Below are 24,217 nucleotides of genomic sequence, written 5' to 3'. Positions count from 1 at the left end.
GCTTAGAATTGAGAGATAAAAACTCCAATTTATCCGTGAGTTATAAAATTCAATTTTGAGGGGAAAAAATGACTGATATGTTCTCAGAATTGCGAGTTTATATCTCACAATTCTGACCTAACTCACATTTGTGTGTTATAAAGTCAGAATTGCGAGATATAAACTCACAATTTTAAGAAGTCACAATTGCAAGATATAAACTCTTTATAAATTATATCACATAATTTTAAGAAAATATCAGATTTAGAGTTTATATTTAGCGATTCTGACTTTATAATTCGCAACTGCAAGTTTAATCACGCACTTTTGAGAAAAAAAAAATCGGAATTGTGAAATTTGTATCACGCAATTCTGAAAAAAAAGTCAATTTCTATATGTAATCTTGCAATTGCAAGGAAAAAAAGGTCAGATTTATGAGTTTATATTTAGCAATTCTGACTTTGTAACTTGCAATTGCAATTTTACATCCTGCAATTTTGAGGAAAAAGAATTGTGAGATAAAAAGTCACAATTACCTTTTTTATTTTTTATTCAGTGGCGAATCATACAATCATGTCTTCCAAAAAGTTGAAAAATTTGAGAAAAACAAGTTCGACTTGTTGAAAATTTGACTCTTTGTCGTGCAAGCCAACCAGCAAAGACCTTGTTGGCATGTCCGGTTTGACACGTCTGTTTGTATCAGAAAAGTTTTCTTTTTAAATGGTTTATGTTTTAATTTGCGCAAGTGGCGCAAGAAACAAACATTACTCGCGAGTAATGTGTTGCAAATATTTGCTTTACTTTGGTGTGCACACACCATTAGGATCACTTCTAAGCTGTTCTGGGTTTAGGATTTTTTTTTTTTCTTTCAACCTTGAAATGATCTATGAATTCCTTTTAAATACACACACAAAAGAGTTCTAAAATTAGAAGTGACGCACAGTAAACACACAGTTACTCAAATTTCTGCCACAGTATATTTTTTCCTTAATTTTGTTTGTAATATGGCCCCAGATATCACAGAAACTAATAATTATAATGCAGGTACAGGAAACAGCCCTATGCAAATCAATGAGGAAATGGTTTTTGTAGTTAACAAGAGATTTCAAAAGCACACTTGTTGAGAGAGGTCACGCTTAATCCAGATTAGTGCCAGCTATTGTGTAAACATAGTTGTGGAATAGAAGAGTTCAGAATGTACTTTCAAGTAACACGAACAAGAAACCCCACACATTCAGGAAATTCTACACATTTTAATAACACTTGAAAGTTTACCATTTTTGTGGAAGTTCCTCACATAGTAACAGAGCACAGATGTATGCTACTTGTACACTGCTACATATGCTATACATTATTGTCATTTTATATTTGATGACAAGCCATTTAGATCTTAAGTCTAAGAGCTTCAAGGCAAAAAATGAACATTGATTATCAGTAGTAGTCATCCCTAGCCTGTGTGATTTTTTTTTTAAAAATGTGATATGAAAATGCAACATTTTCTGTATCCAGAGACCTAAACATCCCATTAGGTAATTCAGTATTTGTCTGATATATTGCTGAAATGAGTGCTAAAGTATATTCAGCCTCTGAATAATCTAAAGATGCATTCAGCCTCATAACATCACTGGATTGGCACAGCACTTAAAAGCAAGTAACATTTTAAAAACTATATAGAAAAAAAACAAACAAACAAAAGAACAAAAACACAACAACCCATTACAAACTACTTAAGATGCATGTAAATTATCACTAAGAAACTCTATAAATAAATACAAAACGATAACAGGCCATACATACTCTCGATATTGTAAATGGTCCCAAACCCTGGAGAGTCAACATAAGAATCTGCAATTAAAAAAATTCTTTCCGTTCATAAAAATGTAAATAACAAACACAGATCTGATTCTTGCAATGGTAATAACATTGAGTCAATAACATCAAACACCAACTTAGCACTGACTCAATTTCTAAGGTCAACAGTGAGGTCCTCATCCGACACGTACCGAAATTAAGTCCAAAACTACAGCGTGACCGATTTAGAGAAGGAAACATGAAAAAACATCCAATGTCAGGACATTCCAGGGGACAAACGTAATCAATCTAGGGAAAATACATCACCTCTGTATCGATAAGGCCTCTAAAACAATGTCTGTTTGCACAGAGGGGAAGTCTACAGCGCAAACGCATGCAAAACCCACCAGCACAGGAATTCAATACCTGAAAACACTGAAAGAGAGAAAACAGGAATAGCAAAACACTTATCAAATGCTTCATATAATCAAGCACATGACTGGCTCATCGGTCGAGCAAAAAGATCAAAACATCAGCACAAAATTAATTCAGCATCATGAATTTCCGTTTGTGTTCTGCTTAAAGATCAGTAGAGCCGATATTTACAGTGCTAACTCATTCCCTTTGGTTTCGTTTCTAAATAACGTCAAACGTCTCAAGCGTAATAAACAGTGGAAATCAAATCTTCCAACGACTGCTGGTCTGAACTGGCAACGGTTGTATAAACAGTAGCAAGTCACTAAATACTAAAGCATCTTGCCAGTAGCATTTCTTAAAATCTATCCAGATGTGATGTAAACATCAGTATATTTAATACAGTTGCCTCATGCTAGAGTCTGTTTTATGTATTAAAAGTGCTGTAAACTGTTCTCTGTCTGCTGCTACATCTGGAGTCAATGATAACCAGTGAAAACTAGGCTACATACTGCAGATGGCACAATACTTACTAAAAAAGGACTTATCCAAGACACTCATCAAAGCTGAAGTGTGAACAACTCAATAAGAAGGTTACTGATTATCTTGTTTATTACGAAGTTAATGCTCTTGACTGACATGCCGTTTGAGAACAGCAAAACATAACAGAAGAAAAGCTTGTGTGTAAAGTTGGCCTACTCCAGTGTACTGCCCTATTCAGCCTGGACTGACTCGGCTTCGTGATCGAATGTGCTGTCTAATATTGCTTACGAACAGGATGCTACAGTAGTCACCAAGGAAAGAAAGAGCTCGGTTTGTTCAGTCCGTCAATGGCAGCTGGGCAAGAACAACAATCAATTCTACAAAAGAGACTACAAAAATCCAAACATGTCAAAGCTTTTTGGCACTCGGAATAGTTTAAAAAGGATGAAAATTAAAAACCCAGAAAATAGAGTGGTCATTTACTCACCCTCATGTCGTTCAAAACCTGTATGAGTTTCGTTCTTAAGAACGTTTTTGTGCAATAAAAGTCAATGGGGTCCAAAAAACCCAACACTGGACCCCACTGACGAAAACATTCTTCAAAAGAAAGAAAGTCATATAGGTTTGAAACAACATAAGGACAATATCTCTTTTTTTAGGTGAACTATCCCTTCATGGCCAACAGACTTTATTTTGAACTTCCAGTGATGCAAACGAAAAACAAGGTATTTGTTGACTTTGTCTATTGTAGAATCCATTGTACACATTGTAACGTTCAACTCAAAGCCTTAAAGGGATAGTTTACCCAAAAATGAAAATTCTGTCATTAATTACTCACCCTCATGTCGTTTCAAACCCATAAGATCTTTATTCATCTTCGGAACACAAATGAAGACATTTTTGATGAAATCCAAGAGTTTTCTGACCCTGCATAGACAGCAACGCAACACATTCAAGACCCAGAAAGGTAGTAAGAACACTGTTAAAATAGTCCACGTGACATCAGTGGTTCAACTGTACTGTTATGAAGCTACAAGAACACTTTTTTTGCACAAAAATAACGATTTATTCAACAACTGGTTGAACCAGTTATGTCAAATGGACTATTTTAATTGATGTCCTCACTACCTTTCTGGGCCTTGAAAGTGTCAGTTGTGTTTCTGCCTGTGCAAGGTTATAAAGCTTTTGGATTTCATCAAAGATATCTCAATCTGTCTTTTGAAGATGAACGAAGGTCTCACCAGTTTGGAACGACATGAGGGTGAGTAATTAATGACAGAATTTTCATTTCTGGGTGAACTATCCCTTTAACCGCGTCTGCCCTGACTAAGGTCTACAAGTGCAAAATGTCCACCAACCCTGACACAGCATTTAACACAAAGCGAAACAATCAACAGACCTCACTCTGAGTGCAAGTGTGGGAAAAAAGGACTGGTTTACAAAAAGGAAGAACGAAACTGCTGATTCACATGAGTTTTCATCAAGTCTAGACATGTAACTGTGCAGTGATATAGACGTTACTTGGCATGACAGGAGGGTGTGTGTGTTGTTGTTGTTGTTTTTTTTTGTTTTTTTTTACCTCAAGTCTTCTATTTTACTAAATTTGCTGGCATGGAAAGTGCAAATGACAAGAAAGGATCGATTGCTTAGGTGTTCCACTGCTTTTCCGAGTAGCAGCAACCAGATTCGTTTAATGGCTGGAATAAAGGTTTAAACGTGACAATGTTAAACCACTGTACTGCTTAAATTTGCGTCCCCTTTATTTACGCATTACGCCAACAACCACTATAGTTCAGAAGTCGAAACAAGCCAAGTGGTTGTTTGACCCAAGTCGGTCAATGCGTGTAAAGCAACCGTTCAAGTTGATACCACACAAAGTGTGTCATAGGCACCAACACCTTAACCACAAGGGAAAAAGTACTTGTCCAGGCATACAAAGTATCAGCCAAGCAGCACAAACAAATGTAAGAGCATGTGATCAGGAACCCATCCTTAACTGACAGAAGGACTCACAGAGCTCCAGTTCAAGAGCAGTGATTGGGAGAAGGTCAGAAGTTTCGTGTGTTGTTGAAGGAGTTGGAGAGGAACGGGGCGCTGGGGGCGGTATAAGGTGGCGGTGGAGGGCTGGTGGTGCTAAGGTCGGGGAAGGGGTGCAGGCCCATCTGTTTGTTGTCCTGGAGCTTTCGCACCACCACGCGGCAGAAGTCCTCGCTATGCCGCTCGCAAGTGTCCAGAAGCTTTCGCACTTTGGCAGTACGTGTGGGCTGGTTCACGACCAGTTCGTAATCCTCACGCATCAGCAGCTCACGGGACAAGAGAGCATCTAAACTCTGATTGAGACACGCCTCCGTCATCTGTCGCACGATTTCCTCCCTTCGGGCAGCAATCCAGCGAGCCGCTGGACCTTGAGTGTCCAGTGCTGTGACATAATCTGAAAGGACAGTCAAGAGCAGGAGTCTGAATTAAAGAAGTTGATAGCAACTTAAAAAAGGTCTTACGGATGCTCAAGGTTGGGCTGGGCGATATGGCAAAAAATTAAAATCTCGATTTTTCCAGAACATTTGACCGATTCTCAATATTTTACGATTTTTAACCAGTCAACTTGAAAACGTAACAACAACATGATTCAAGTAACTTTTTCTTTATTAACCCTCTAGTTAAAGAAAATTCTGCTTCAAGTGCACCACATATGAGGTTGTCAACATGATGTAAATGTTAAACAAATCACTTGTTAAATATCTTTAAAGAAAAAAAAGCATGCACTACAACGGCACCTTGTACAAACTTGTCTTGTCTTACTCATATTATATGTTAAGAAATAATATGAGGAAAATGCTTTTAAAAAAAACAAAAAAAAACAAAACAAAACTCAAAAGTCAAAGTTATTCAAATTCAAAATGACTGAAGGTATAAGACCAGCAGACTATTAACTATAAATATGTAAAAACAATGAACAGCAAACATGAACTGTATGTCTGAAATATCAGACATACAGTAGTTTTACTCTGTTGCGCTGCTTTTCCATTGCTTTTACTATGTAAACATGGTCACGTTTGATTGTTGCACTTGCATCTCATGCGTGAAATGGCATCATAAAAACGCAGCGCTCAAGTTAGAAGAAGTTCATACACATCTTCTTGCATGTTGTTCCTATTCCACTGCCCACGTCGCATGTGAATGGCACCTTGCAAAATGAGCGTGTCACACGTGAGTAGGGTTGGGTATCGTTTGAATTTTATCAATTCTGATTCTTAATGATTCCTAGTTTTGATTCCAATAACATAAAAAAATAAAAATCAATAAAAATAATTTGATGATAATTATTGCAATATTATTTTCCTTGATTAAACAATATGAAGAGTTGTGGGATATTCATATTGAATTTTATTACAGGAGTAATGGAATATAATTATAGTATGTATGTATTTGTAATTAAGCTATAGCATGTGTGCATTTATACTGAATGTTTTTAGACTACAGTTTTTCATACAAATAGGCTACCTATAAAACCAAGTAGTTATATTTTTACCATGGCATTGAGGTACCATTATGTGTGGTTTTAACTGTGTTTATCATGATTTAAAATGTATGTTTGCTACTATGGCAGACCAACGCTTAATTAAAAAAAACAAAAAACAAACAAACTGGGTCAGAATAAATTTAACCATATAAAACTGAGGTTGCTATAATTTTTACAGACGGTACTGATTGATAATGAACAAACAAAATTACCTCTGCATCCTCAAGCTACTATCATTATTATTATTATCATTATCAGACAACCCAAACCCGTTTCCTGATTTGAAACAATATTAAACTCATTAGAACATGCAGAAATTTATTTTTCTATTTAGATAATTATTTTGTTAAGGAAAATGAATGGTTTCTACAACTTTCACTTTGGAGCAAAAATCTGACTTTTAAATTTAAAAGAAATAAAGATTTGACATTTATCATGATAATTATCGATATCGACTGATATGAAAAAAATTATCCTGATAATATTTTTGCCCATAACGCCCAGCCCTACTGGTAAATGTCGAAGAGAAGTCAGATCCTTTACTGCAGTAGAAATGCACAGAACGGTTTGAGAATGGACACAGGTCGGGACCGGGGACCGCTGTTCACTGTGCTCGTGCTTCAGAAGGGTGCGCTGCACACAAACGGTGCGCAACTTCTTTCCCCTCCTGGGCTTAAATCGTTTGATTTTTAAACTTTAAAAATCACATTAAAATGCAAATGCAGGAATTGTTAAGCAGAACCGAAATGTACGCGTCGATCGAATACCCGGTTCTTGGAAATTTGGAACCGGTCGTCAATATCCACACCTACACGCGGGCACTCTTTCTCTTTACTGTTATCACTGGCAAGTGTCTAATTATAATGTTTGGTAATATTTCTATTAAAAATCGATTCCTCGATTTCTAAAAAAAAAATTAAATTGTGACAAAACATTACATTCAAATTAATCGATAAAATCTGAAAAACTGCCCAGCCCTAGCTCAAGGTATGGCTTAAGGTGTGGTTACCTTGTGGGTGTGCCTGCAGCGTGAGGGGTTGTATGGCAAGAGCCAGGTCACTTTCGCTCTGGGGCACATGGGGTTTGATAGGTATGTTGAGGTCGGACACAACCTGCGCCGTCTGGTATTCAGGGCTGAGGTTGTTCCGAGAGCAGTGGTCCACAAGAGGCTTTGGAGGATCAAGTGGAAGGGACATTATTGATGTCTGTGGACCAGCCTGAGCACCTGACACACCTGATGATGTAGAACAGCACCAATAAATTAACCAGTTAAAAGAATTCAAAGGGTAGATGGAAGTAAGATTAATAAATTTACACGCATGTCACTACGCCAACATTTTGTCATTAGGGCTTTTCACACTGTGCTTAACCCTGGGTTATCCTCAATCTAAACCCTGCTCTTAACCCCCCAGGAAAGGAGCATTGATGACCTAGTTTGTTATGAAAACCTGCTCTGGAGATTACTCACGCATTGTGGTGCCAAATTTGTATAGTGTAAAACAATGCAGCATTACAACATTATGACTAGATGACTTAGTAAAAGACATCGAACCCAACCCATATTCATGTGCTTTGCACAGTCACAGAAACTGTGCAATGTATAAACATTCGTTGCAGCGTTTGAGGGAAAAATTTTGAAAATTGTTATTCCCAGGTAAAGTATAAGCAGAGAGAAACTTTAAAATAACCCACAATTCTGTTTAGAATGACACAGGGTTTAACTATGGTAAGTGTAAAAAGCCCTTTTGTATTTGTTTTTTTTTCATTCAACAATTTATTTTCGGGCAAATTTTGTTAATTAAAGGGATAGTTCACCCAAAAATGAAATCTACCCCATGATTTACTTATCCTCAAGCCGTCCTAGGTGTGTATGACTTTCTTCTTTCAGACGAATAAAATCTTAGTTATATTAAAAAAAAAATGTCCTGGCTCTACCAAGCTTTATAATGGGTGTTGAGATTACCGCTAAAGTCCATCCATCCATCATAAAAAGTGCTCCACATGGCTTCAGGGGGTTAAGAAATGCCTTCTGAAGCACATCAATGTGTTTGTGTGAGAAAAATATCCATATTTAAAACTTTATAAACCGTAATCTCTAGCTTCTGCAAAATGTCATACACATGCTTACGAGAGAGTGACATTCCAGAGAATAACGTAGGACGTTGCGTAAGCTACGTTGTGGAAGTACACTGGAGAGAGCAAAACAAAACACCGGTCACGAATTGGAAGTACAAAATGAGGATTTGAAAAAAACAGTGAGGATTTCCATATAAGCCAAGAGGAGACTGGTTTTCCTTGGCATCACCGTCTCATGAACACACGTATGACAGTTAGCAGAAGCTAGAGATTACGATTTAGAAAGTTTTAAATATGGATATTTTTCTTATACAAACACATCACTTCACTTCAGAAGGCCTTTATTAACGCTGAGCTGTGTGGAGCACTTTTCATGATGGATGGATGCTCTTTAAGCTGGCCGCACACTAGAGGATTTTTAAGGCTGTTTTTAAGCTTTGTGGCCCGATTCATGGCTTGCCGCAAGCGATTTTTTGTGTGGTGTCATTATTGTGGCGATTATTTAACTGCTCTGATTGAGACGGAGCGCCCCCGAACTCAAATCAATATCATGTAGGATATTTACAACTATTGATCGGGCTGCCTCTGACGTGATACCCGCGATAGCCAGTGCACAGCAGAATACATCACCCATGTTCTTTTTTATACTTTTTTTTTTTTCACTGTGAAACAAAGCACGCACCGGGAGAGCCAGCTGACACGTCGATTGTCTTCCATTTGTTTTTCTTCTCTAGTCACGCTTGATCTTGAAAGTCTCTGTGAGATCTTATGTCATTGTGAAATAGTTCTTACAAATCAACAAGTGTGTGGTCTCGCGGTTTGCTCGAATCGTCTATGGTGTGTGCTTTCAGAGGATTAACAGGCTGTGGTTTTAAAATCGGTTACGATTTGGAAATCATCTAGTGTGCAGCCAGCTTTAGCGAACTTCAAAATCCCAACAGCCATTCACTGCCTTTATAAAGCATGCAAGAGCCAGGACATTTTTTAATATTTAGTATTTGTCTGAAAGAAGAAAGTCACCTAGGATGGCTTGAGGGTGAGTAAATCATGGGGCAATTATAATTTTTGGGTGAATTATCCCTTTAAGTCACAGAAGTAGTGAACAACATGAAGGTAAGTAAATGATGGTAGAATTTCATTTTTGGGTGATCTGTTGATTTTAGAAGAAATGAGTCCTGCCTTGAGATGGATTTGATATAGTAAGGAAGCCCGGATGGGACATTTCTGCTTCCTGGGAAGAGCAGGATCCTGATCCAGATGTGGAACTGTTGTCCTGTCACGTAACATGAACAAGAAAATTAAGACACTCACCAGACTATTCTCATCTCATACTGAACCATCAACAACACAGGACTTGTATTAAAGAAAAAAAAAAAAAAAAAGAAACTTACTGGCCAAGGAACATTTTGCTCCTTCACAGTCTTTTCCTCAATTCTTTTCCCGTTTGTTTGAGTCGATGAGCAGCAGCTTGATGGTCTCATGTACTGAGGAGAGGAATGCACAAGAAATTACAATTCTTTTAACGTTTTCTTTTTTTTTTTTTACCTAAGAGCCAGATGATACAATCAAACTATTTCCACTTTCTAAATGTAGACAAAAACAGGCATTAAAACAAAAGTTCTCCACATATAATACATCCATGCAAAGTCAGTCCCAAACCCTTGAAGACTCACCTTACTTCGTTTGACTTCCAAAACTGCTTCCAAGAAATCAATCTCATCAAATCTTCTCAACATGGGCTCCAGTTCAATGAGACAATCTGTATGGTACAAAGCAGCTATTAAGCTACAAAATAATCAAATAAATAAAATAAACATCAATTAAAATACACAAACTAAAACAAATAAACAATACTCAAAATATTTAATATTCAAAAAGCAGCATTCCCAAACTTTTTCACTCACATGTTCACAGTTCTCTGATGTCACTTAATGGTCATGACATGCAGGTAAACAATCAACATATTTATCATTTAATTATTTGATATTTCATATTTTAGTAAGTGTTTAGTAAGTATTAATGTAATTAATTATTAGCTTTTCAACAGGTCTGAACTGCAGTTTGGGAAACCCTGTTATAACGTATACACCACCAATAATGGTTCACTTCCAAGAGTTGCGTTCACACCAATACAGTATGACAGGGATGAAGCATTTTTGTAGGCCAAAACCTGGAAACGAGTTAGCATTTAACACTTCCAGTTTAATTTTCCTGCAGTTTTTAGGTTAAATGTCTGAAATGAGGTCTGCTGGTAATACAAGCTCAAGGTATGCTCAATGTTTATTTTTACAACATAAAATACATCAGTAATCAGTGATATTTTAAGGCATTTACTTGTCTTGAAAAAGGTGGTTGCTAACAAGTAGCAAAATGGGACTACGCAGGTAGTCTGGGACATTAAGTGTCATCACACCGAACAGGTAAACTCATCTACACACTATCCATTGTGTTTATAATCACTTGCAAACTTTCAGGATTTTTTTTTTAAATAAAGGTTAAAAGAGTTGTCAGAAGCTTAATGGTGGTGACGTCATGTGACCGTGGTCATGTAATAATTCATAGCAAATTGATTGATTCAAGGTTCCTACACATTTTCCATTTCAAAACTCCATACATTTCCAGACTCCAATTTCCAAACTTCTCAGTAGTTTTTCAGACCATACTTAACACAAATGGTTCATAGAGGATTATTTTCAGCTTTATATTTGGTATATAATAGTTATCTGTAAATATCTTTATTTTTTATTGGATATATATAAAATAGTAATTATAGTATTATTATATATAGTAATATTTGTATTTAATATTTAAAAAAAATACTAATTTTTTTTATTGACTTTCTCGAAGTGACAACATACAGAGCCCCTAAAATAACAAATAATAAAAAAATAAATACAACTTTTACATGCACACAAGAAACACTTTTTGTGCCCTCAAGTAACTACTATTCACTTGCACATGGGAATTTTTTTTTTGCATGCTTACGCATTAGTTTTATATAACCTATTTCCTTTGTGCATCACTGCATTCTTACTATGAATAAAACAAAAGCTTGGATGCACATGAATTAACACAGATCTGCTTTCTCAAAATTTGGCTTTTTTTTAATGGTAGTACCTCGGTAGAGAAAACATGACACGAAATGGGCTGATGGCATAAAGTTTGCCAAGTTCAAGGGTCTATAAAAAAAAGACTATACTAAAAAAAAATTTCATTTGGTTTTTGTCAAGTGAACCAAGGTGATGAACTTCCAGGTTGGCCTACATCACTGCAGAATATTGTGGACCATATCGGAGCTGACATGATCTGTGCCACAAATCACCATTTGAAAATCCCCCAAAAAATGTTTAAACAGTACTCCTTTCATATATTACAAAAAAAAAAAAAAACTCAACTCAAATGAACCCAGGTCTGTGCCAAAAGACATTATTCAACATTGTCTGCTCCTTAGTAGGAAGTAAAACTGTCTGCTTTCACATTGTTTAATTTCATTACTGATTTATTAAACCTTATCGGGTTAAACAACAATTCTGGATGAGTGACACGTGAAGATGACCCCGGTGGTCTCTCAGTCTATTCAGAGTCATTTCCTCATTCCCCTGATGCTGGGTTTGCAAAAGAGAAATCTTCATAGGAGAACTTCACTTGTAATGACTCAACATTTTAACTTGTCTGTAAAACCAAATTTTATCATGAGATGACAAAATTGCCAGTAAAGACCAATGACAGAATTGTGGTTCAACATTTGAAATATTTAACAAACCACAAGAACAAGTCACCCTGTTGGATTGTGACAGCATGAAGTGAACACATTCAGAGGGATTGTGAAAAGCAGGGGAAAGGTCAAAGGTGGGGCGAAGGCTGACACTTACTGAGAAAGGAGGGCCGTTCATCTGGGTTGGCGGTCCAGCCGCAGGTCATGAGGTTAATGAGGGTCTCTCGACTGGGGATGTCTGCAGGCAGACTCTCCAGGCCCGTGTCGGGTCGAGATCCTCGGAGAACGCTGAACATGATCTGCATGGGATTGGTGGCCTCTGCTCACAGACAAAACAAGAGGACAGTTTCAGAGAATGGATAAATTAGGGGTGTGCGATATCAAGATTTTTGATCGTGGATAATTAAAATGTCTCCACAGTCTGCTTTTGAAGAAATATAGAGAGTCTTTTTCTGAGCACATATACATGAAGTGCACACACACTAAAAATCCTTTATTGGACTAAATTATCTTTTACATCTGGTTGCACTAATACTGTCAAAAATGCACAAGGTTTACATATAAACACAGTTGGTTATGTATAAAGTGAAAGTAAAACAGTTGAAAGAAAAACAGATGCGTGCCCGTATCTTAGATGCCAGCTCTTAAAGTGACAGCAGACTAATACTACTAAATATGCTGCCGCTTGTCATAAAAGGGATATTTCAGTCAAAATTACAATTTATATAAAACAAGGTATTTTTAAGTATATGAGTTACCAAACAGTTGCTGGTCCCCATTGAAGGAAAGAAAAAATACTATGGAAGTCATTGGGGACTAACAACTGTTTGGTTACCCACATTCTTCAAAAATTATTTTATGTTCAACAGAAGAAAGAAACTCATTTAAGGGTAAGTAAATGATGACCGAATTTTCATTTTTGGCAGAACCATCCCTTTAACAAAACAACAAAACACAAAGAGAAGAATTACTCACTGCTCACTACTCAAGAACTTTAATACAGTTGCTTTAATAAGAATTAGTAAAAAATAGTATATAGTCTTTTTTATTTTATATTTTGTTACCTTGTCGGGCTTTGATTTTAAAATAGGGAAATAAGTTTGGCCGCACTACTTAGGCAACTTGCAATATGGTAAAACCAACATGAGAGAGAAAACGTGAATCATAATTTTCCTGAAAAAAAAAAAAAAAAAAAAAAATCTGATAAGATATTTTTGTCATATCACCCACCCTAAATTGAATGTTGCCTGGATAACCAGACTATTGCAGTTTATGAAATGGAGAAGGAAGTGACCATAAGAGGAAATCTGTGTCATGATTTTTTTGCATCAAAAATATGACACAGCAAAAAATGTGCTTAGTATTGAGTAGGGCTGCACAATGAATCTGACTTCATCAGTTGCTGTGTTATTTTAATTTCAAACACTAGTATAGTTTATCAATATTTTGAATTAGTTTTTATTTTTATATTTTAGTTTTCATTTTAATTTTAGTTAAAGTTTTAGTGATTATATATATATATATATATATATATATATATATATATATATAAAAACACCAAATCACTATATAAAAATTATATATATATATATATATATATATATATATATATAATTTTTATATAGTGATTTTAGTTTTAGTTTTAGTTTTAGCTATTTTAGTACATGAAGTTACACTAAATAAAAATAAGAAATTTTGCCAGTAACACTTTAGTTTAGGGACCAATATACTAATATGCTTATTACTAGCATATTGGCTGTTTATTAGCACTTACAAACTTAATGGCTTATTCTATATCAGGGGTGGCAAACTCCAGTCCTGGAGAGCCACAGCCCTGCAGAGTTCAGCTCCAACCCTAATAAAACTCACCTGCCTGTAGCTTCTTAGTAAGCCTTCAGACCTTGATTAGGTTGTTCAGGTGTGTTTGATTAGGGTTAAAGCAAAACTCTGCAGGGCTGTGGCTCTCCAGGACCGACGTTCGCCACCCCTATTCTATATGATCATATTCTAGATCTCTTAATCCCACCCCATACCTAAATTTAACAACTACCTTCCTTACTATTAATAAGCAGCAGATTAGGAGTTTATTAAGGCAAAAGTCACCGTTAATATTTTGTTAGTTGTGATCACTTTGCCTAGGCAACTAACTGAAATAATATCAGATTAAGGTTTTTTTTTTTCAGTTAACATTCATTTAATTTAAAGTAACAGAATTTAATTAGTTAATGTTAATAACCCTGTTGTTTGTGCTGTATGTGTTGTACTCAATAGAATAAGCAGGGAAAACTTTCAGAATGCACTACCAGTCAAAAGTTTCTGAACAGTAAGATTTTAATGTATTTTAAAGAAGTCTCTTTTGCTCACCAAGCCTGCATTTATTTGATCCGAAGTACAGCTAAAACAGAAAAATGTTGAAATATTTTTACTATTTAAAAGAACTGTTTTCTATTTGAATACATTTTAAAATGTAATTTATTCCTGTGATTTTTAAGCTGATTTTTTTGCATCATTACTCCAGTCACATGATCCTTCAGAAATCATTCTAATATTCTGATTTGCTGCTATTATTATATTGAAAACTCAAAAAAAAAAAGTTCAAAATGTTGAAAAAAATTATATTGACTCGAAGCTATTGAAGGTATAGTGTATAACGTTACAAAAGCTTTTTGTTTCAGATAAATGCTGATCTTTACATCTTTCTACTCAAAGAATCATGAAAAAAAAAATACACAACAGTTTTAAATATTTTTAATAATAATAAAAAATGTTTCTTGAACAGAAAAGTCAGCATATTAGAATGATTTCTGAATGATCATGTGACACTTAAGACTGGAGTAATGATAGCTTTGATCACAGGAATAAATTACATTTTTTAAAAAAACATTCAAATAGTAAGCAGTTTTTTTTAAAATAGTACAAATATTTCACAATATTACTGCTTTTGCTGTATTTTGGATCAAATAAATGCAGGCTTGGTGAACAGAAGAGAAGTCTTTAAAAATTCCATCCATGTCAAAGGAGGTCTTTATAACTTCATGAACATTTGGTTTTGGTATTTTAAGCATGGCATAACACACGTCACAAACATCCAGTAAAACCATATGCAGATGCAGAACACTGTTTATTATGCCCATTTCTTTAGTAAAGTTAATTACTTAATTATAATTATAGACTGTGATTACTGCAGTCTTATGTGTTCTAGTTCTAATCTGTTTGTTGTGTCCACTCATACTGATATGTGTTCAAGATACACATTATTCCCATTATTACATTCAGAGGTCAACATTAAAGAAGTTCTTTACCAAAGGCACACCACAAACACATGCCCAAATGAGGAAATATGTTTTTTTTCTGTCTTAAGCGAACTACTCTTAAATCAATTAAACAGAGAAATAAAAATGTTCCATAAAAAAAAAAAAAAAAATTGTACGCGTTTAAAACAACATGAGAGTAAGTAACGACAGAATTTTCAAAGAAAATGTCATTTTCTCACCCTCAAGTTGTTCCAAACCTGTAAGACCTTCATTCACCTTCTGAACACAAATTAAGATATTTTTGACCCTGCATAGACAGCAACACATACGACACATTCAAGGCCCAGAAAGATAGTAAGAGCACTGATAAAATAGTCCATTCTTTCTTATGTGTAACATAAAAGAGGATATTTTGAAGATTGCTGGTAATCAAACAGTTGATGGTCCCCACTGACTTACATAGCATTTCTTTCCCTACTATGGAAGTCAACAACTGTTTAGTTCTTCAGAATTCTTCAGTATATCTTCTTTTGTATTCAACAACTTATACAAATTTAGTAATGGCATGAGGGCGAGTAAATGATGACAAAATGTACATTTTTGGGTGATCTATTCTTTTAACCCAAGAACTTCCAAGAACAATTCAGTCTGATTTGTGAACCGATTTGGACACCAGATCACCTTTGTTCACTATTTTTGATGATCACACAGATTTGGGCCACATTCAGGGCAGTCAGAATGTAACAAGTCGTGTGTGTCATGAAATCTATTGGTATACTTTTCGTAACCGCTCAGTGGACCGTACCTTCAAATGGTATCCGTCTTGAAAGCACTTCCCACATGATAATGGCATAACTGAAAGAGGAAGCAAAGAAGCAGATGAGAGAAAGGTTTCACTGCTGCTGACCAGTCTTTACATCCACATCTGGCAATCCCCCTTTGGAGATAAAACACTGTCCTATCAGTGAAATAATTTCAACATGCCCTCTGACTAAGATCGCAAAAACCTCAGACATGTAGGCACGTTGACATTTAGTTTCTAAATCACTTCCCTTTTTTGACCAGAGCAGTGAAAGAACAAAATAAAGGCCTCTTTCATGAGTACTTTTGGTGAGCTATGAGCTATGATTAAACCCATCCTCTCTTCGTTCTGGAAAATTGGTAACGTATTATAAAATCTACCCATCATATTCAATATTTTGTATTGCTACATTCCTCCCACCCAAACAAAGGGTTTGCACATCTGTATTTTTTTTTTACTTTTCCGTTCACTTGTGACTTGGAGCAGGACTTTATAGGTTTCTAGCTGATAAAATATTATAGTGATAATAACTAGAAAAATGTTTCCTGACTTTTCCAGGTCTGAAAATCACTTTTAAAATTCCCCTGACATTTCCAGGCTCACCATATGAACTCTGAAGATCAGTTAAGGGTGGAACATGTCCCTTATCTGACAGGAATTTCGCTGAGTCAGCAACAAACTGGGGCTATGGTGCAATAAGGACAGCTTAACGTCTTAAGGGGATGCCCCCCCCAAAAATTACAGGAACTGAGAGAGCAGTACTTTAAAAGCCTGAGGTATATAATTTGAAACTCAGAAGGAAGTTCACTCATCCGGTCAAAACTGGAAGCTTTGTAAAATCTACAGAAACTGACCTGTACATGTCATATTTGACATCAGCTCTGCGGTTCTTGGAAGGTTCATACTCCTCAGGTGGCATATAGATGACTGTGCCTCCCATTTCGGCAGGTTTAGAGCCGGACCCTTTAGTGATAGAGAGCTGGCGCCATTTAGATAAGCCAAAATCAGCTATCTATTCACAAAAATAGACAGACAAGATGCACGTTAGATGAGAGGTTACAGCAAAATGAATGGTAACATTTTAGTTCAGGGACAAATTCTCACTATTAATTACTGGCTTTTTATTAGTACTTACAAAGCACATACTAAAGCAAATTAGGAGTGTATTGAAGCAAAATCATAGTTAATTAATTAGTCAATTTCAAAACGTATGCTGATTATTGGTTAATAACCAGTATCGTTTTTTCAATGGTGTCTGTCAAGACACAAAATTCTAAAAGACCATTGTACTACATTTGTCACCATTTTCTAACCCTTTTTTTATATCTTGCTTTTTTGGTTCATTTCCAATTACAATGAAAAAAGACTAGGGTTTTAAAGGGTGCATTTTTAGTGAATAACTAAAATGTCAGTCTGCTTCTTATGCAAAGCTATCATATAGCTTAAGAAAACTGGAATTACAGCACACAAATGATATGGAGTAGAGATGCACTGATTGCAATTTCTTTTTCTTTTTTTCTTTTTTATAAAACAATACAATTCCCCCAATCTTGAGTAAGTTACAGATATTCTCTATAAATGCATTCACACTGCAAAATTTCAAATACACAAATCATTTTATAAGATTAATGTTTTAAATATTTTTTTAAACATACAAATAAGAAAAGTGGGGAAATGCAGTGATACTTTTAAATATGAAACCAAATCACCAGTAGGTGCTGGCAAATGAGTTATTTAGTCATTCATTCAACCGATTCGTTCAAATGGCAGATTCATTTAGAATTTTTTATGAATGGGTTTCTGAATCCCTGACTCACTTGATTCGTTCAAAAACGTCAAAAACTATTTTTGTCAGCGTAACTGAGCAAAAACGAGCAAAAACAGTCAATATAGTGTCTAAAATGTTAGTCACTTAATTTGAACTTCTTATTTATTGAACTACTACTGTACAAAATGTTACGAGCCCCTGCTCTTTCTTTTTCTGTTTTCTTTTCTGAGTGCAGCTGCTAATTGGATGGGGGCAAAGACTAGTAAGAACACCTGAAGCCTCTGCCTATTTAAGAGCTGCTGGTGGCACTTCAAAGGCGGCTTGCCCTAGGAACTCTGTTTTGTCTTTGATTTTGGTTTTCATTATTCTCTTTTGTTCAAGGATGGTGAGTGATTGTTTAGTTACTACAGAGTACACAGAAAGCATAAGTAAGTGAGCTGACCCGGAAGATTTTGTTGTGTTTGATTTCTTCATCGGGAGATAAGAAGTTTTCTTAACTCTTGAGTAAGTTGTAGTTTAAACTAGTTAGCTCACCAGTCCTTGTTTATGATTTGTTTTTGTTTAAATACATTTCTTGATGTTTCTATTTTTGGTCATATTCTTTTTATTTGTACAATAAAATCTTAACTTTTTGCCCTTGCCACTGTTACATTTGTTTAGAATGGTTTTCTTACGTGGGGCCCTAAATGGGTCGCAACAAAAATCAGTGTCACATTGCAATCATGTTGACATTCAGGGAAACGTTGTTCAACGTTGCTTACCTAAAGAAGTATATTATAAATATCTTTTTTTTTTTTTGGTAACGCAGTATGTATATATAACATTCTATGAGCACTGTAGCACTCATTTGTTTTGATTTCTACATGCGTCTCTCACGCATACTGACTCAGGTTGCGCAAGCCTTATCTAGCACGACACAAATACATTATCAGTCACCATAATTGTGACGTCAAAACGGGCTGGTCATGTGGAAAAAGGGCTAATTCCAGTCCCAGTCCGGTCAATCGGTGCATCTCTAATATGGAGCCCTTCCATGATACTTTTATTGTGCTTTTGTGTCCTTTTTGAAGCTTCAGAGCTTCAGTCCCCATTGTAGTAGCAAGTAAAAGAGTGACCAGTACATTTTTCAAAATATCTCCTTTTGTGTTCCACAGAAGAAAGTCAAAATATGGATTTCAACACATTACAACAACAACTCAAATTCCAACAAAAACTTCTAGTTGATCACCCTGACATTTAAATACCTCAACAACTGCATTTGCAAGTTCCAGGAAAGAAAGTATCTACAAATGCATCCAAACACACATATGAAAGTCTAATAAAATGTTGAATGGAGACATCTTCAAACAAATCTCCACAAACCTTAACATGGTACTCCCCATCCATCAGGATGTTCTGAGTTTTAAGATCATGGTGTAGAAGGGGTGGTGTCATATTGTGGAGGAAGTTGACTCCTAAAGCAATCTCATAAAGAATACGCAGCCTCAAGGGCCAGGCCACCACTGGGTACATATCTTTCTGTAATGCAAAAAGAAAATACAGAAGTGAACATTCAAGAACCTATATGCCACAAAGCAGAAAGTGAAACTGTACATTACGCAAACTCAAATTGAATTATTACACTAATACTACCAGACTAAACAGGAAGTATGTAATGTACAAGGAATGCTGTTTGTACAGTTATACCTCATGTAGGAGCTCATCCAGTGATCCGTTGGTCATGTACTCAGTCACAATGCAGAAGAATTCAGGCTCGTTACACACCCCAAAGATCTGGATGATGTGGTTAAATCGAGCTTTGTGAAGCACCTCAGCTTCCTTCAATAAACAATTCCTTTCCCTGTAAAAAAGATGAATGATTAGACAAAGACTGGGGGTTTCTCTATCAGACAATATTATTAAATAGATACAGTAGAAGTTACATACTGCCTGGATTCCCACAGCTTTCAACCACTGAATTTACACAATATTTTTTCCATTATACCTCGCATTATCCATTTTTCCATGGACTTTGTTCAGGGAAAATCTTGACAATCTTGGCATCTCAGAACAGTTCATAAATTATGTTTTTATAATGCTTTTGTGTTCTTTTTTTATGAAAGGAGAATATTACAATTACATTAACTATTAAAATGTAATATTCAATATTAAAATTCTGGACAATACTGATAAGCTGATAATTATTTTCACATTACTGGAGGATACTAAAACTACATTTTCTTCTGACAAATTAAAAATGAAACGACAAACTAAAATCACTCATTTTAAATGCCTCAAGGGATTTCTCAATGTTGTCACTTAATACAGTCTGAACAAATATATATGTAATTTTGGGATTCGCTAAAAATTACAATTAATAATTTTAGTGAAATATTAGCTCACCTTTGGGATTCGCTAAAAATTACAATTAATAATTTTAGTGAAATATTAGCTCACCAAAAAATTATAATTCTGTCATCAGTTCTCACCCTCACACTGTTCTAAACCCATATTTTTCATTCATCTTTCTAAACACAAGTTAAGATACTTTCAATGAAACCGGAGAGATTTCTGTCTCTCTGCTGAAAGTCACCCAAAACTCTTGTTTCAAACAGTGTTAATTTCGTCAACGAAGACGACACTGAAAAATATTTGTTTACAAACATTTTTTTCTGTGACGAAGACGAGACGTTGACGAGCTAAAACTAATATATGATGATTAAAAGTATGCCGAAACTTATGTCGCCTCTTCGTTAACAAGACGAGACGGGACGAGAATGTTATTTGAGGACTACCAGACATTGAAAGTACATCCTACAGGCTAACTGTCCTCTTTCAAAATGTGCGTCTCTGTCATTAGATTGGATAAGGGGCGTTTGCATGTCTAGTTTCAGCATGGCAGCAGTAACGGAAAGATAGGCTACCAAAATGTGAACTTGGGATCTGAAACAATGGCCTCAGCACCTGAAGGGTTAGGGATAGAATCACCAGATCTAACTTAAAGTTAGTGAAGGCGGGATAGGTGGAATCGCGCTGATAGACAAACACCAGAAGTGCTCTCTCTCGCGCAGCCTCCACTTCTTCTGTTTTCAGACAGCATGCGATCAGTTCTCAGTGCTCAAATGCACACACAGTAGTCCAAATGTGAGTATCTCACGTAAATTATGTAAGTTATGGCTTAAGCAAACGTAAACAGGTGGGTAAAAACAGAATGTGTCAGTATTACATGCCTCAGAGGGACAGCATTCCTAATTAAATACCTACATATCAATAATGTTAACCAAAAGACGTTAAATAAATGTATAGCCTACATGTCAATTAAACATACCGTATCTGAAAAATGAGTTTAATTTGCATCTCTAGCGTATCTGTCTTATTGTGCCTCTTTTTCAAAAATTATAAACTATATATAACTATAATTATAATATTTATATAATGATAAGTAGAAGTACAAGTATAATAATAAGTACTCCTTTTTCCATACTGTTAAAGGGATAGTTCACCCAAAAAAGAAAATTTTCATAATTTATTCAAGTTTTCCCAAATTCAATCACTGATTCATATTTATCATAAGCTTTGATTTGGTCTAAAGAATGAATGGTTATTTTTGTTTGAAGACTAAAAGAGCTACCAAAATAAATGTTGGTAACTGCAGTTTGACTAAAAGTAATGACTAAAAGTTGACAAAAATGCAATGACTAAAGATTCAAATGACTAACACGTGACTAAGACTATTAAGCTTTTTAGTCTCAAGATAAAGACTAAGACTAAATCAAAAATGCCAGTCAAAATTAACACTGGTTTCAAAAAGTTCATAATGGACCATTTCTTAATAATCCTCTTTGCATTTTGAAGATGAACAGAAGTGTGAAAAAAGATGACATACTTTTCATTTCTGTGTAAACTATTACTGAGTGACAGATGACGGCATAAATGCTCATTTGCCCCTCTTTTACCATTAGTCATCCAATATCGGATGATTCTGATTTATTTAAAAAAATAAATAAAATTTTAAAAACAGTTGGTAAATGTTATAATACAGACATTGTGCATCCCTAAAACAGTGACCAATACTTTTTCCTGAATTTCTTCTTTAGTGTTGAAAAAAAAACAAATAAGGTTGAGTCAAATATGACAGAACTTTCAGTTAACTATTAACTACTCAAAACTTCTTTACATGCCTCTTCCAGGCCTGGAAATCACATTCCATAACATTTCCAGGTTTTCCATGATCAGAAACCCTGAACTGTTGACAAGAACTTCTGAGCTGTAACTCGGTGCTTATTAGCACAAAACAGTCTCAAAAGAGCTTCTAGCCCATCATATTCTTACTTTGTATGGGCCACAGAACTAAAAATACATTCACACGTCTTGAACATACAGTTCCCAACTGCAGGACCTCCAAAGCATGCTGTCTGGCCGCATACTTAACGTATGTACGTAAGTGCTGCATAATAGTTTAGATCAGTGACCTTATTTGGACACTATCTTTTCCTAAAAACCTGCAACAACCAGCATGTATGGTCCTACCAGACTGAAACAATCGCAGTACATCAATAAGTAGCATATCAGATTTTGACAATGTTTTAGGAGCCATGCATTTGAGCTAATAAGGAAGCAAAGTAGAGATCACAAGTGCACTGAATGAACCCACCTCTCACCAACCGGTGAATCCAGTTTCAAGCACTTGATCGCCACTGTGGTGCGCCAGTCACTGTGCTGCGCCCTGAACACGGTCCCAAAGCCTCCTTTACTGATGTAGTGCAGGTCCGTTAGTTTCCGATACGGGATCACCGGTAAGGTGCTGGTGAGACTGCAGATGTTGACGCAGCCGGTGTGCTCCATGTTTCAGGATATTATGAGACGAGACGGGCCCGTTCAGCTTTAACAGAAAGGGGAACCGAAAGCGCACTGCTACTGCTGAAAACCCTCACAGAGAGAGAAAATATCGCGCATGTAATTTTATCTACATGTTGTGACTGCGATCTAATCTACTTACTACGTTACTCAGAGACAGGCGTTTAGGTGCATCTGTCTGACTACTATATTATGTAGTCAAAATATCCTTGTTAAAAGTGTTACAGAATAACAGATGGAAAAGAAATGTGTCCTACAGCTCGCGCTTGGAGACACGCCCCCAATCCGAACAACGCATTTTATATCACGCCATAAAACAAACTGTAAATTACCGCCAAAATCACATAAAATCACCGCAGTTTAAGATTTAACGATGACGAAACGGGGTCGTCGCGGTGGGTGAGCGCTTGACAAATTCTTCGCAGGTGTGTGAATGAGTGGGTCGGACTAAAACCGCAACGTTATTTTTTTTTGTGTGTAACCACCCGTCTAGTCCCGCCCTTGACCTGATCACTGTTTGCTGCGGGTAGATGAATGACATCTCACGTGTCCAATCGCAGACGCGTTTTAAACCCTTACAGCCAATCCTGTCGAAGGGGACGGGATTTCTCGGAATACAGGTGGGGAAAAAACAACGCCGATCACACGACTGTGACTTCAGCTTCCGGGTGTCGAAGGGTTGCACGTTTGATTTGATGACATATTTGGGTACATTCACCTGACATGAACATTGTGTGAACTGTGCATATTCAGCTTTTTAAAAAAATTCTGTTGTTATTGAGGATTATTAACTTTTACACATAACTCATAAGTTTTCAGTTTGAAAATATCGTTTTTTGGACTCTGAAATTTTATACACAGCACAATATAATTTCGACTTCCACTTGCTATCGTGTTATCGTATTTATTTTGTTTTTTTATATATATATATATAATAATTTGTATTTTAATATAATAATTATATAAGGATTATGCAATAATTAAATATAATAGTAATAGTAATAATAACAATAGTTATTTATAGTGTTGTTTCACGTTTTTGAACTTATTTGAACTGTTTAAAAAATGGTCAAAGACGTCGGTATGACGTTTGTATTCATGTTTTTGACCAATGGGTGATTCCATTATGATGTTACAAAGGGAATTCCCAACACGAGATTTTTTTTTTTTTCCTCACAATAATATGGCACTGCATCCAGCCTGTGACAGATAGAGAAACTTTAAAGAAATGCATGCTGACATGCAATAGAAATAAATTCCCTCCTCAGGTACATCATTGCCTGTGGTTCTGGGTTTAGTAATGATAACAACAAGCTGCCATGCAGAGGATGGTTGCCTTGGTAACCTGAAGTGTTTTGCTTTTGGCACATTTGGAGGGGAAGTGCCCTGAGGAACATTACTGCTCGTTCTGTTAATGGTGATGATTGTGCCAAAAACAACCAACGAAAAGTACATTATTGGAAATCTGGTGCATAGGTGGAAGTTATTTGGTATTTTATAATGTAAAGTTACATCAGTTGTGGAAGAGAGATTGCCATTTGAAAATATGAAAATTGAAACACCCAACTATTAAAACTTA

General features: G+C 35.8%; 1 protein-coding gene across 1 annotated transcript; it reads right to left on the bottom strand.

The window, feature by feature from the left end:
• Positions 1 to 1,212: 1,212 nt before the first annotated feature.
• On the bottom strand, positions 1,213 to 23,129 carry ripk2 (receptor-interacting serine-threonine kinase 2). Its single transcript, XM_051136226.1, has 11 exons — positions 22,436 to 23,129; positions 19,489 to 19,642; positions 19,165 to 19,320; positions 16,889 to 17,046; positions 16,038 to 16,087; positions 12,136 to 12,297; positions 9,937 to 10,022; positions 9,655 to 9,747; positions 9,443 to 9,536; positions 7,197 to 7,421; positions 1,213 to 5,098 (listed from the first exon to the last, which is right to left on the bottom strand). Exons 1-11 carry the CDS (start codon positions 22,624 to 22,626, stop codon positions 4,716 to 4,718), a joined length of 1,752 nt encoding a protein of 583 aa, XP_050992183.1. The 5' UTR covers positions 22,627 to 23,129; the 3' UTR covers positions 1,213 to 4,715.
• Positions 23,130 to 24,217: the final 1,088 nt, after the last annotated feature.

Source organism: Labeo rohita, chromosome 2 (assembly GCF_022985175.1).
Source record: "Labeo rohita strain BAU-BD-2019 chromosome 2, IGBB_LRoh.1.0, whole genome shotgun sequence".
In the NCBI taxonomy this organism is placed as follows: domain Eukaryota; kingdom Metazoa; phylum Chordata; class Actinopteri; order Cypriniformes; family Cyprinidae; genus Labeo; species Labeo rohita.
The sequence above is the reverse complement of the archived record's forward strand: the minus strand, read 5'-3'. Positions and strand labels throughout refer to the sequence as shown.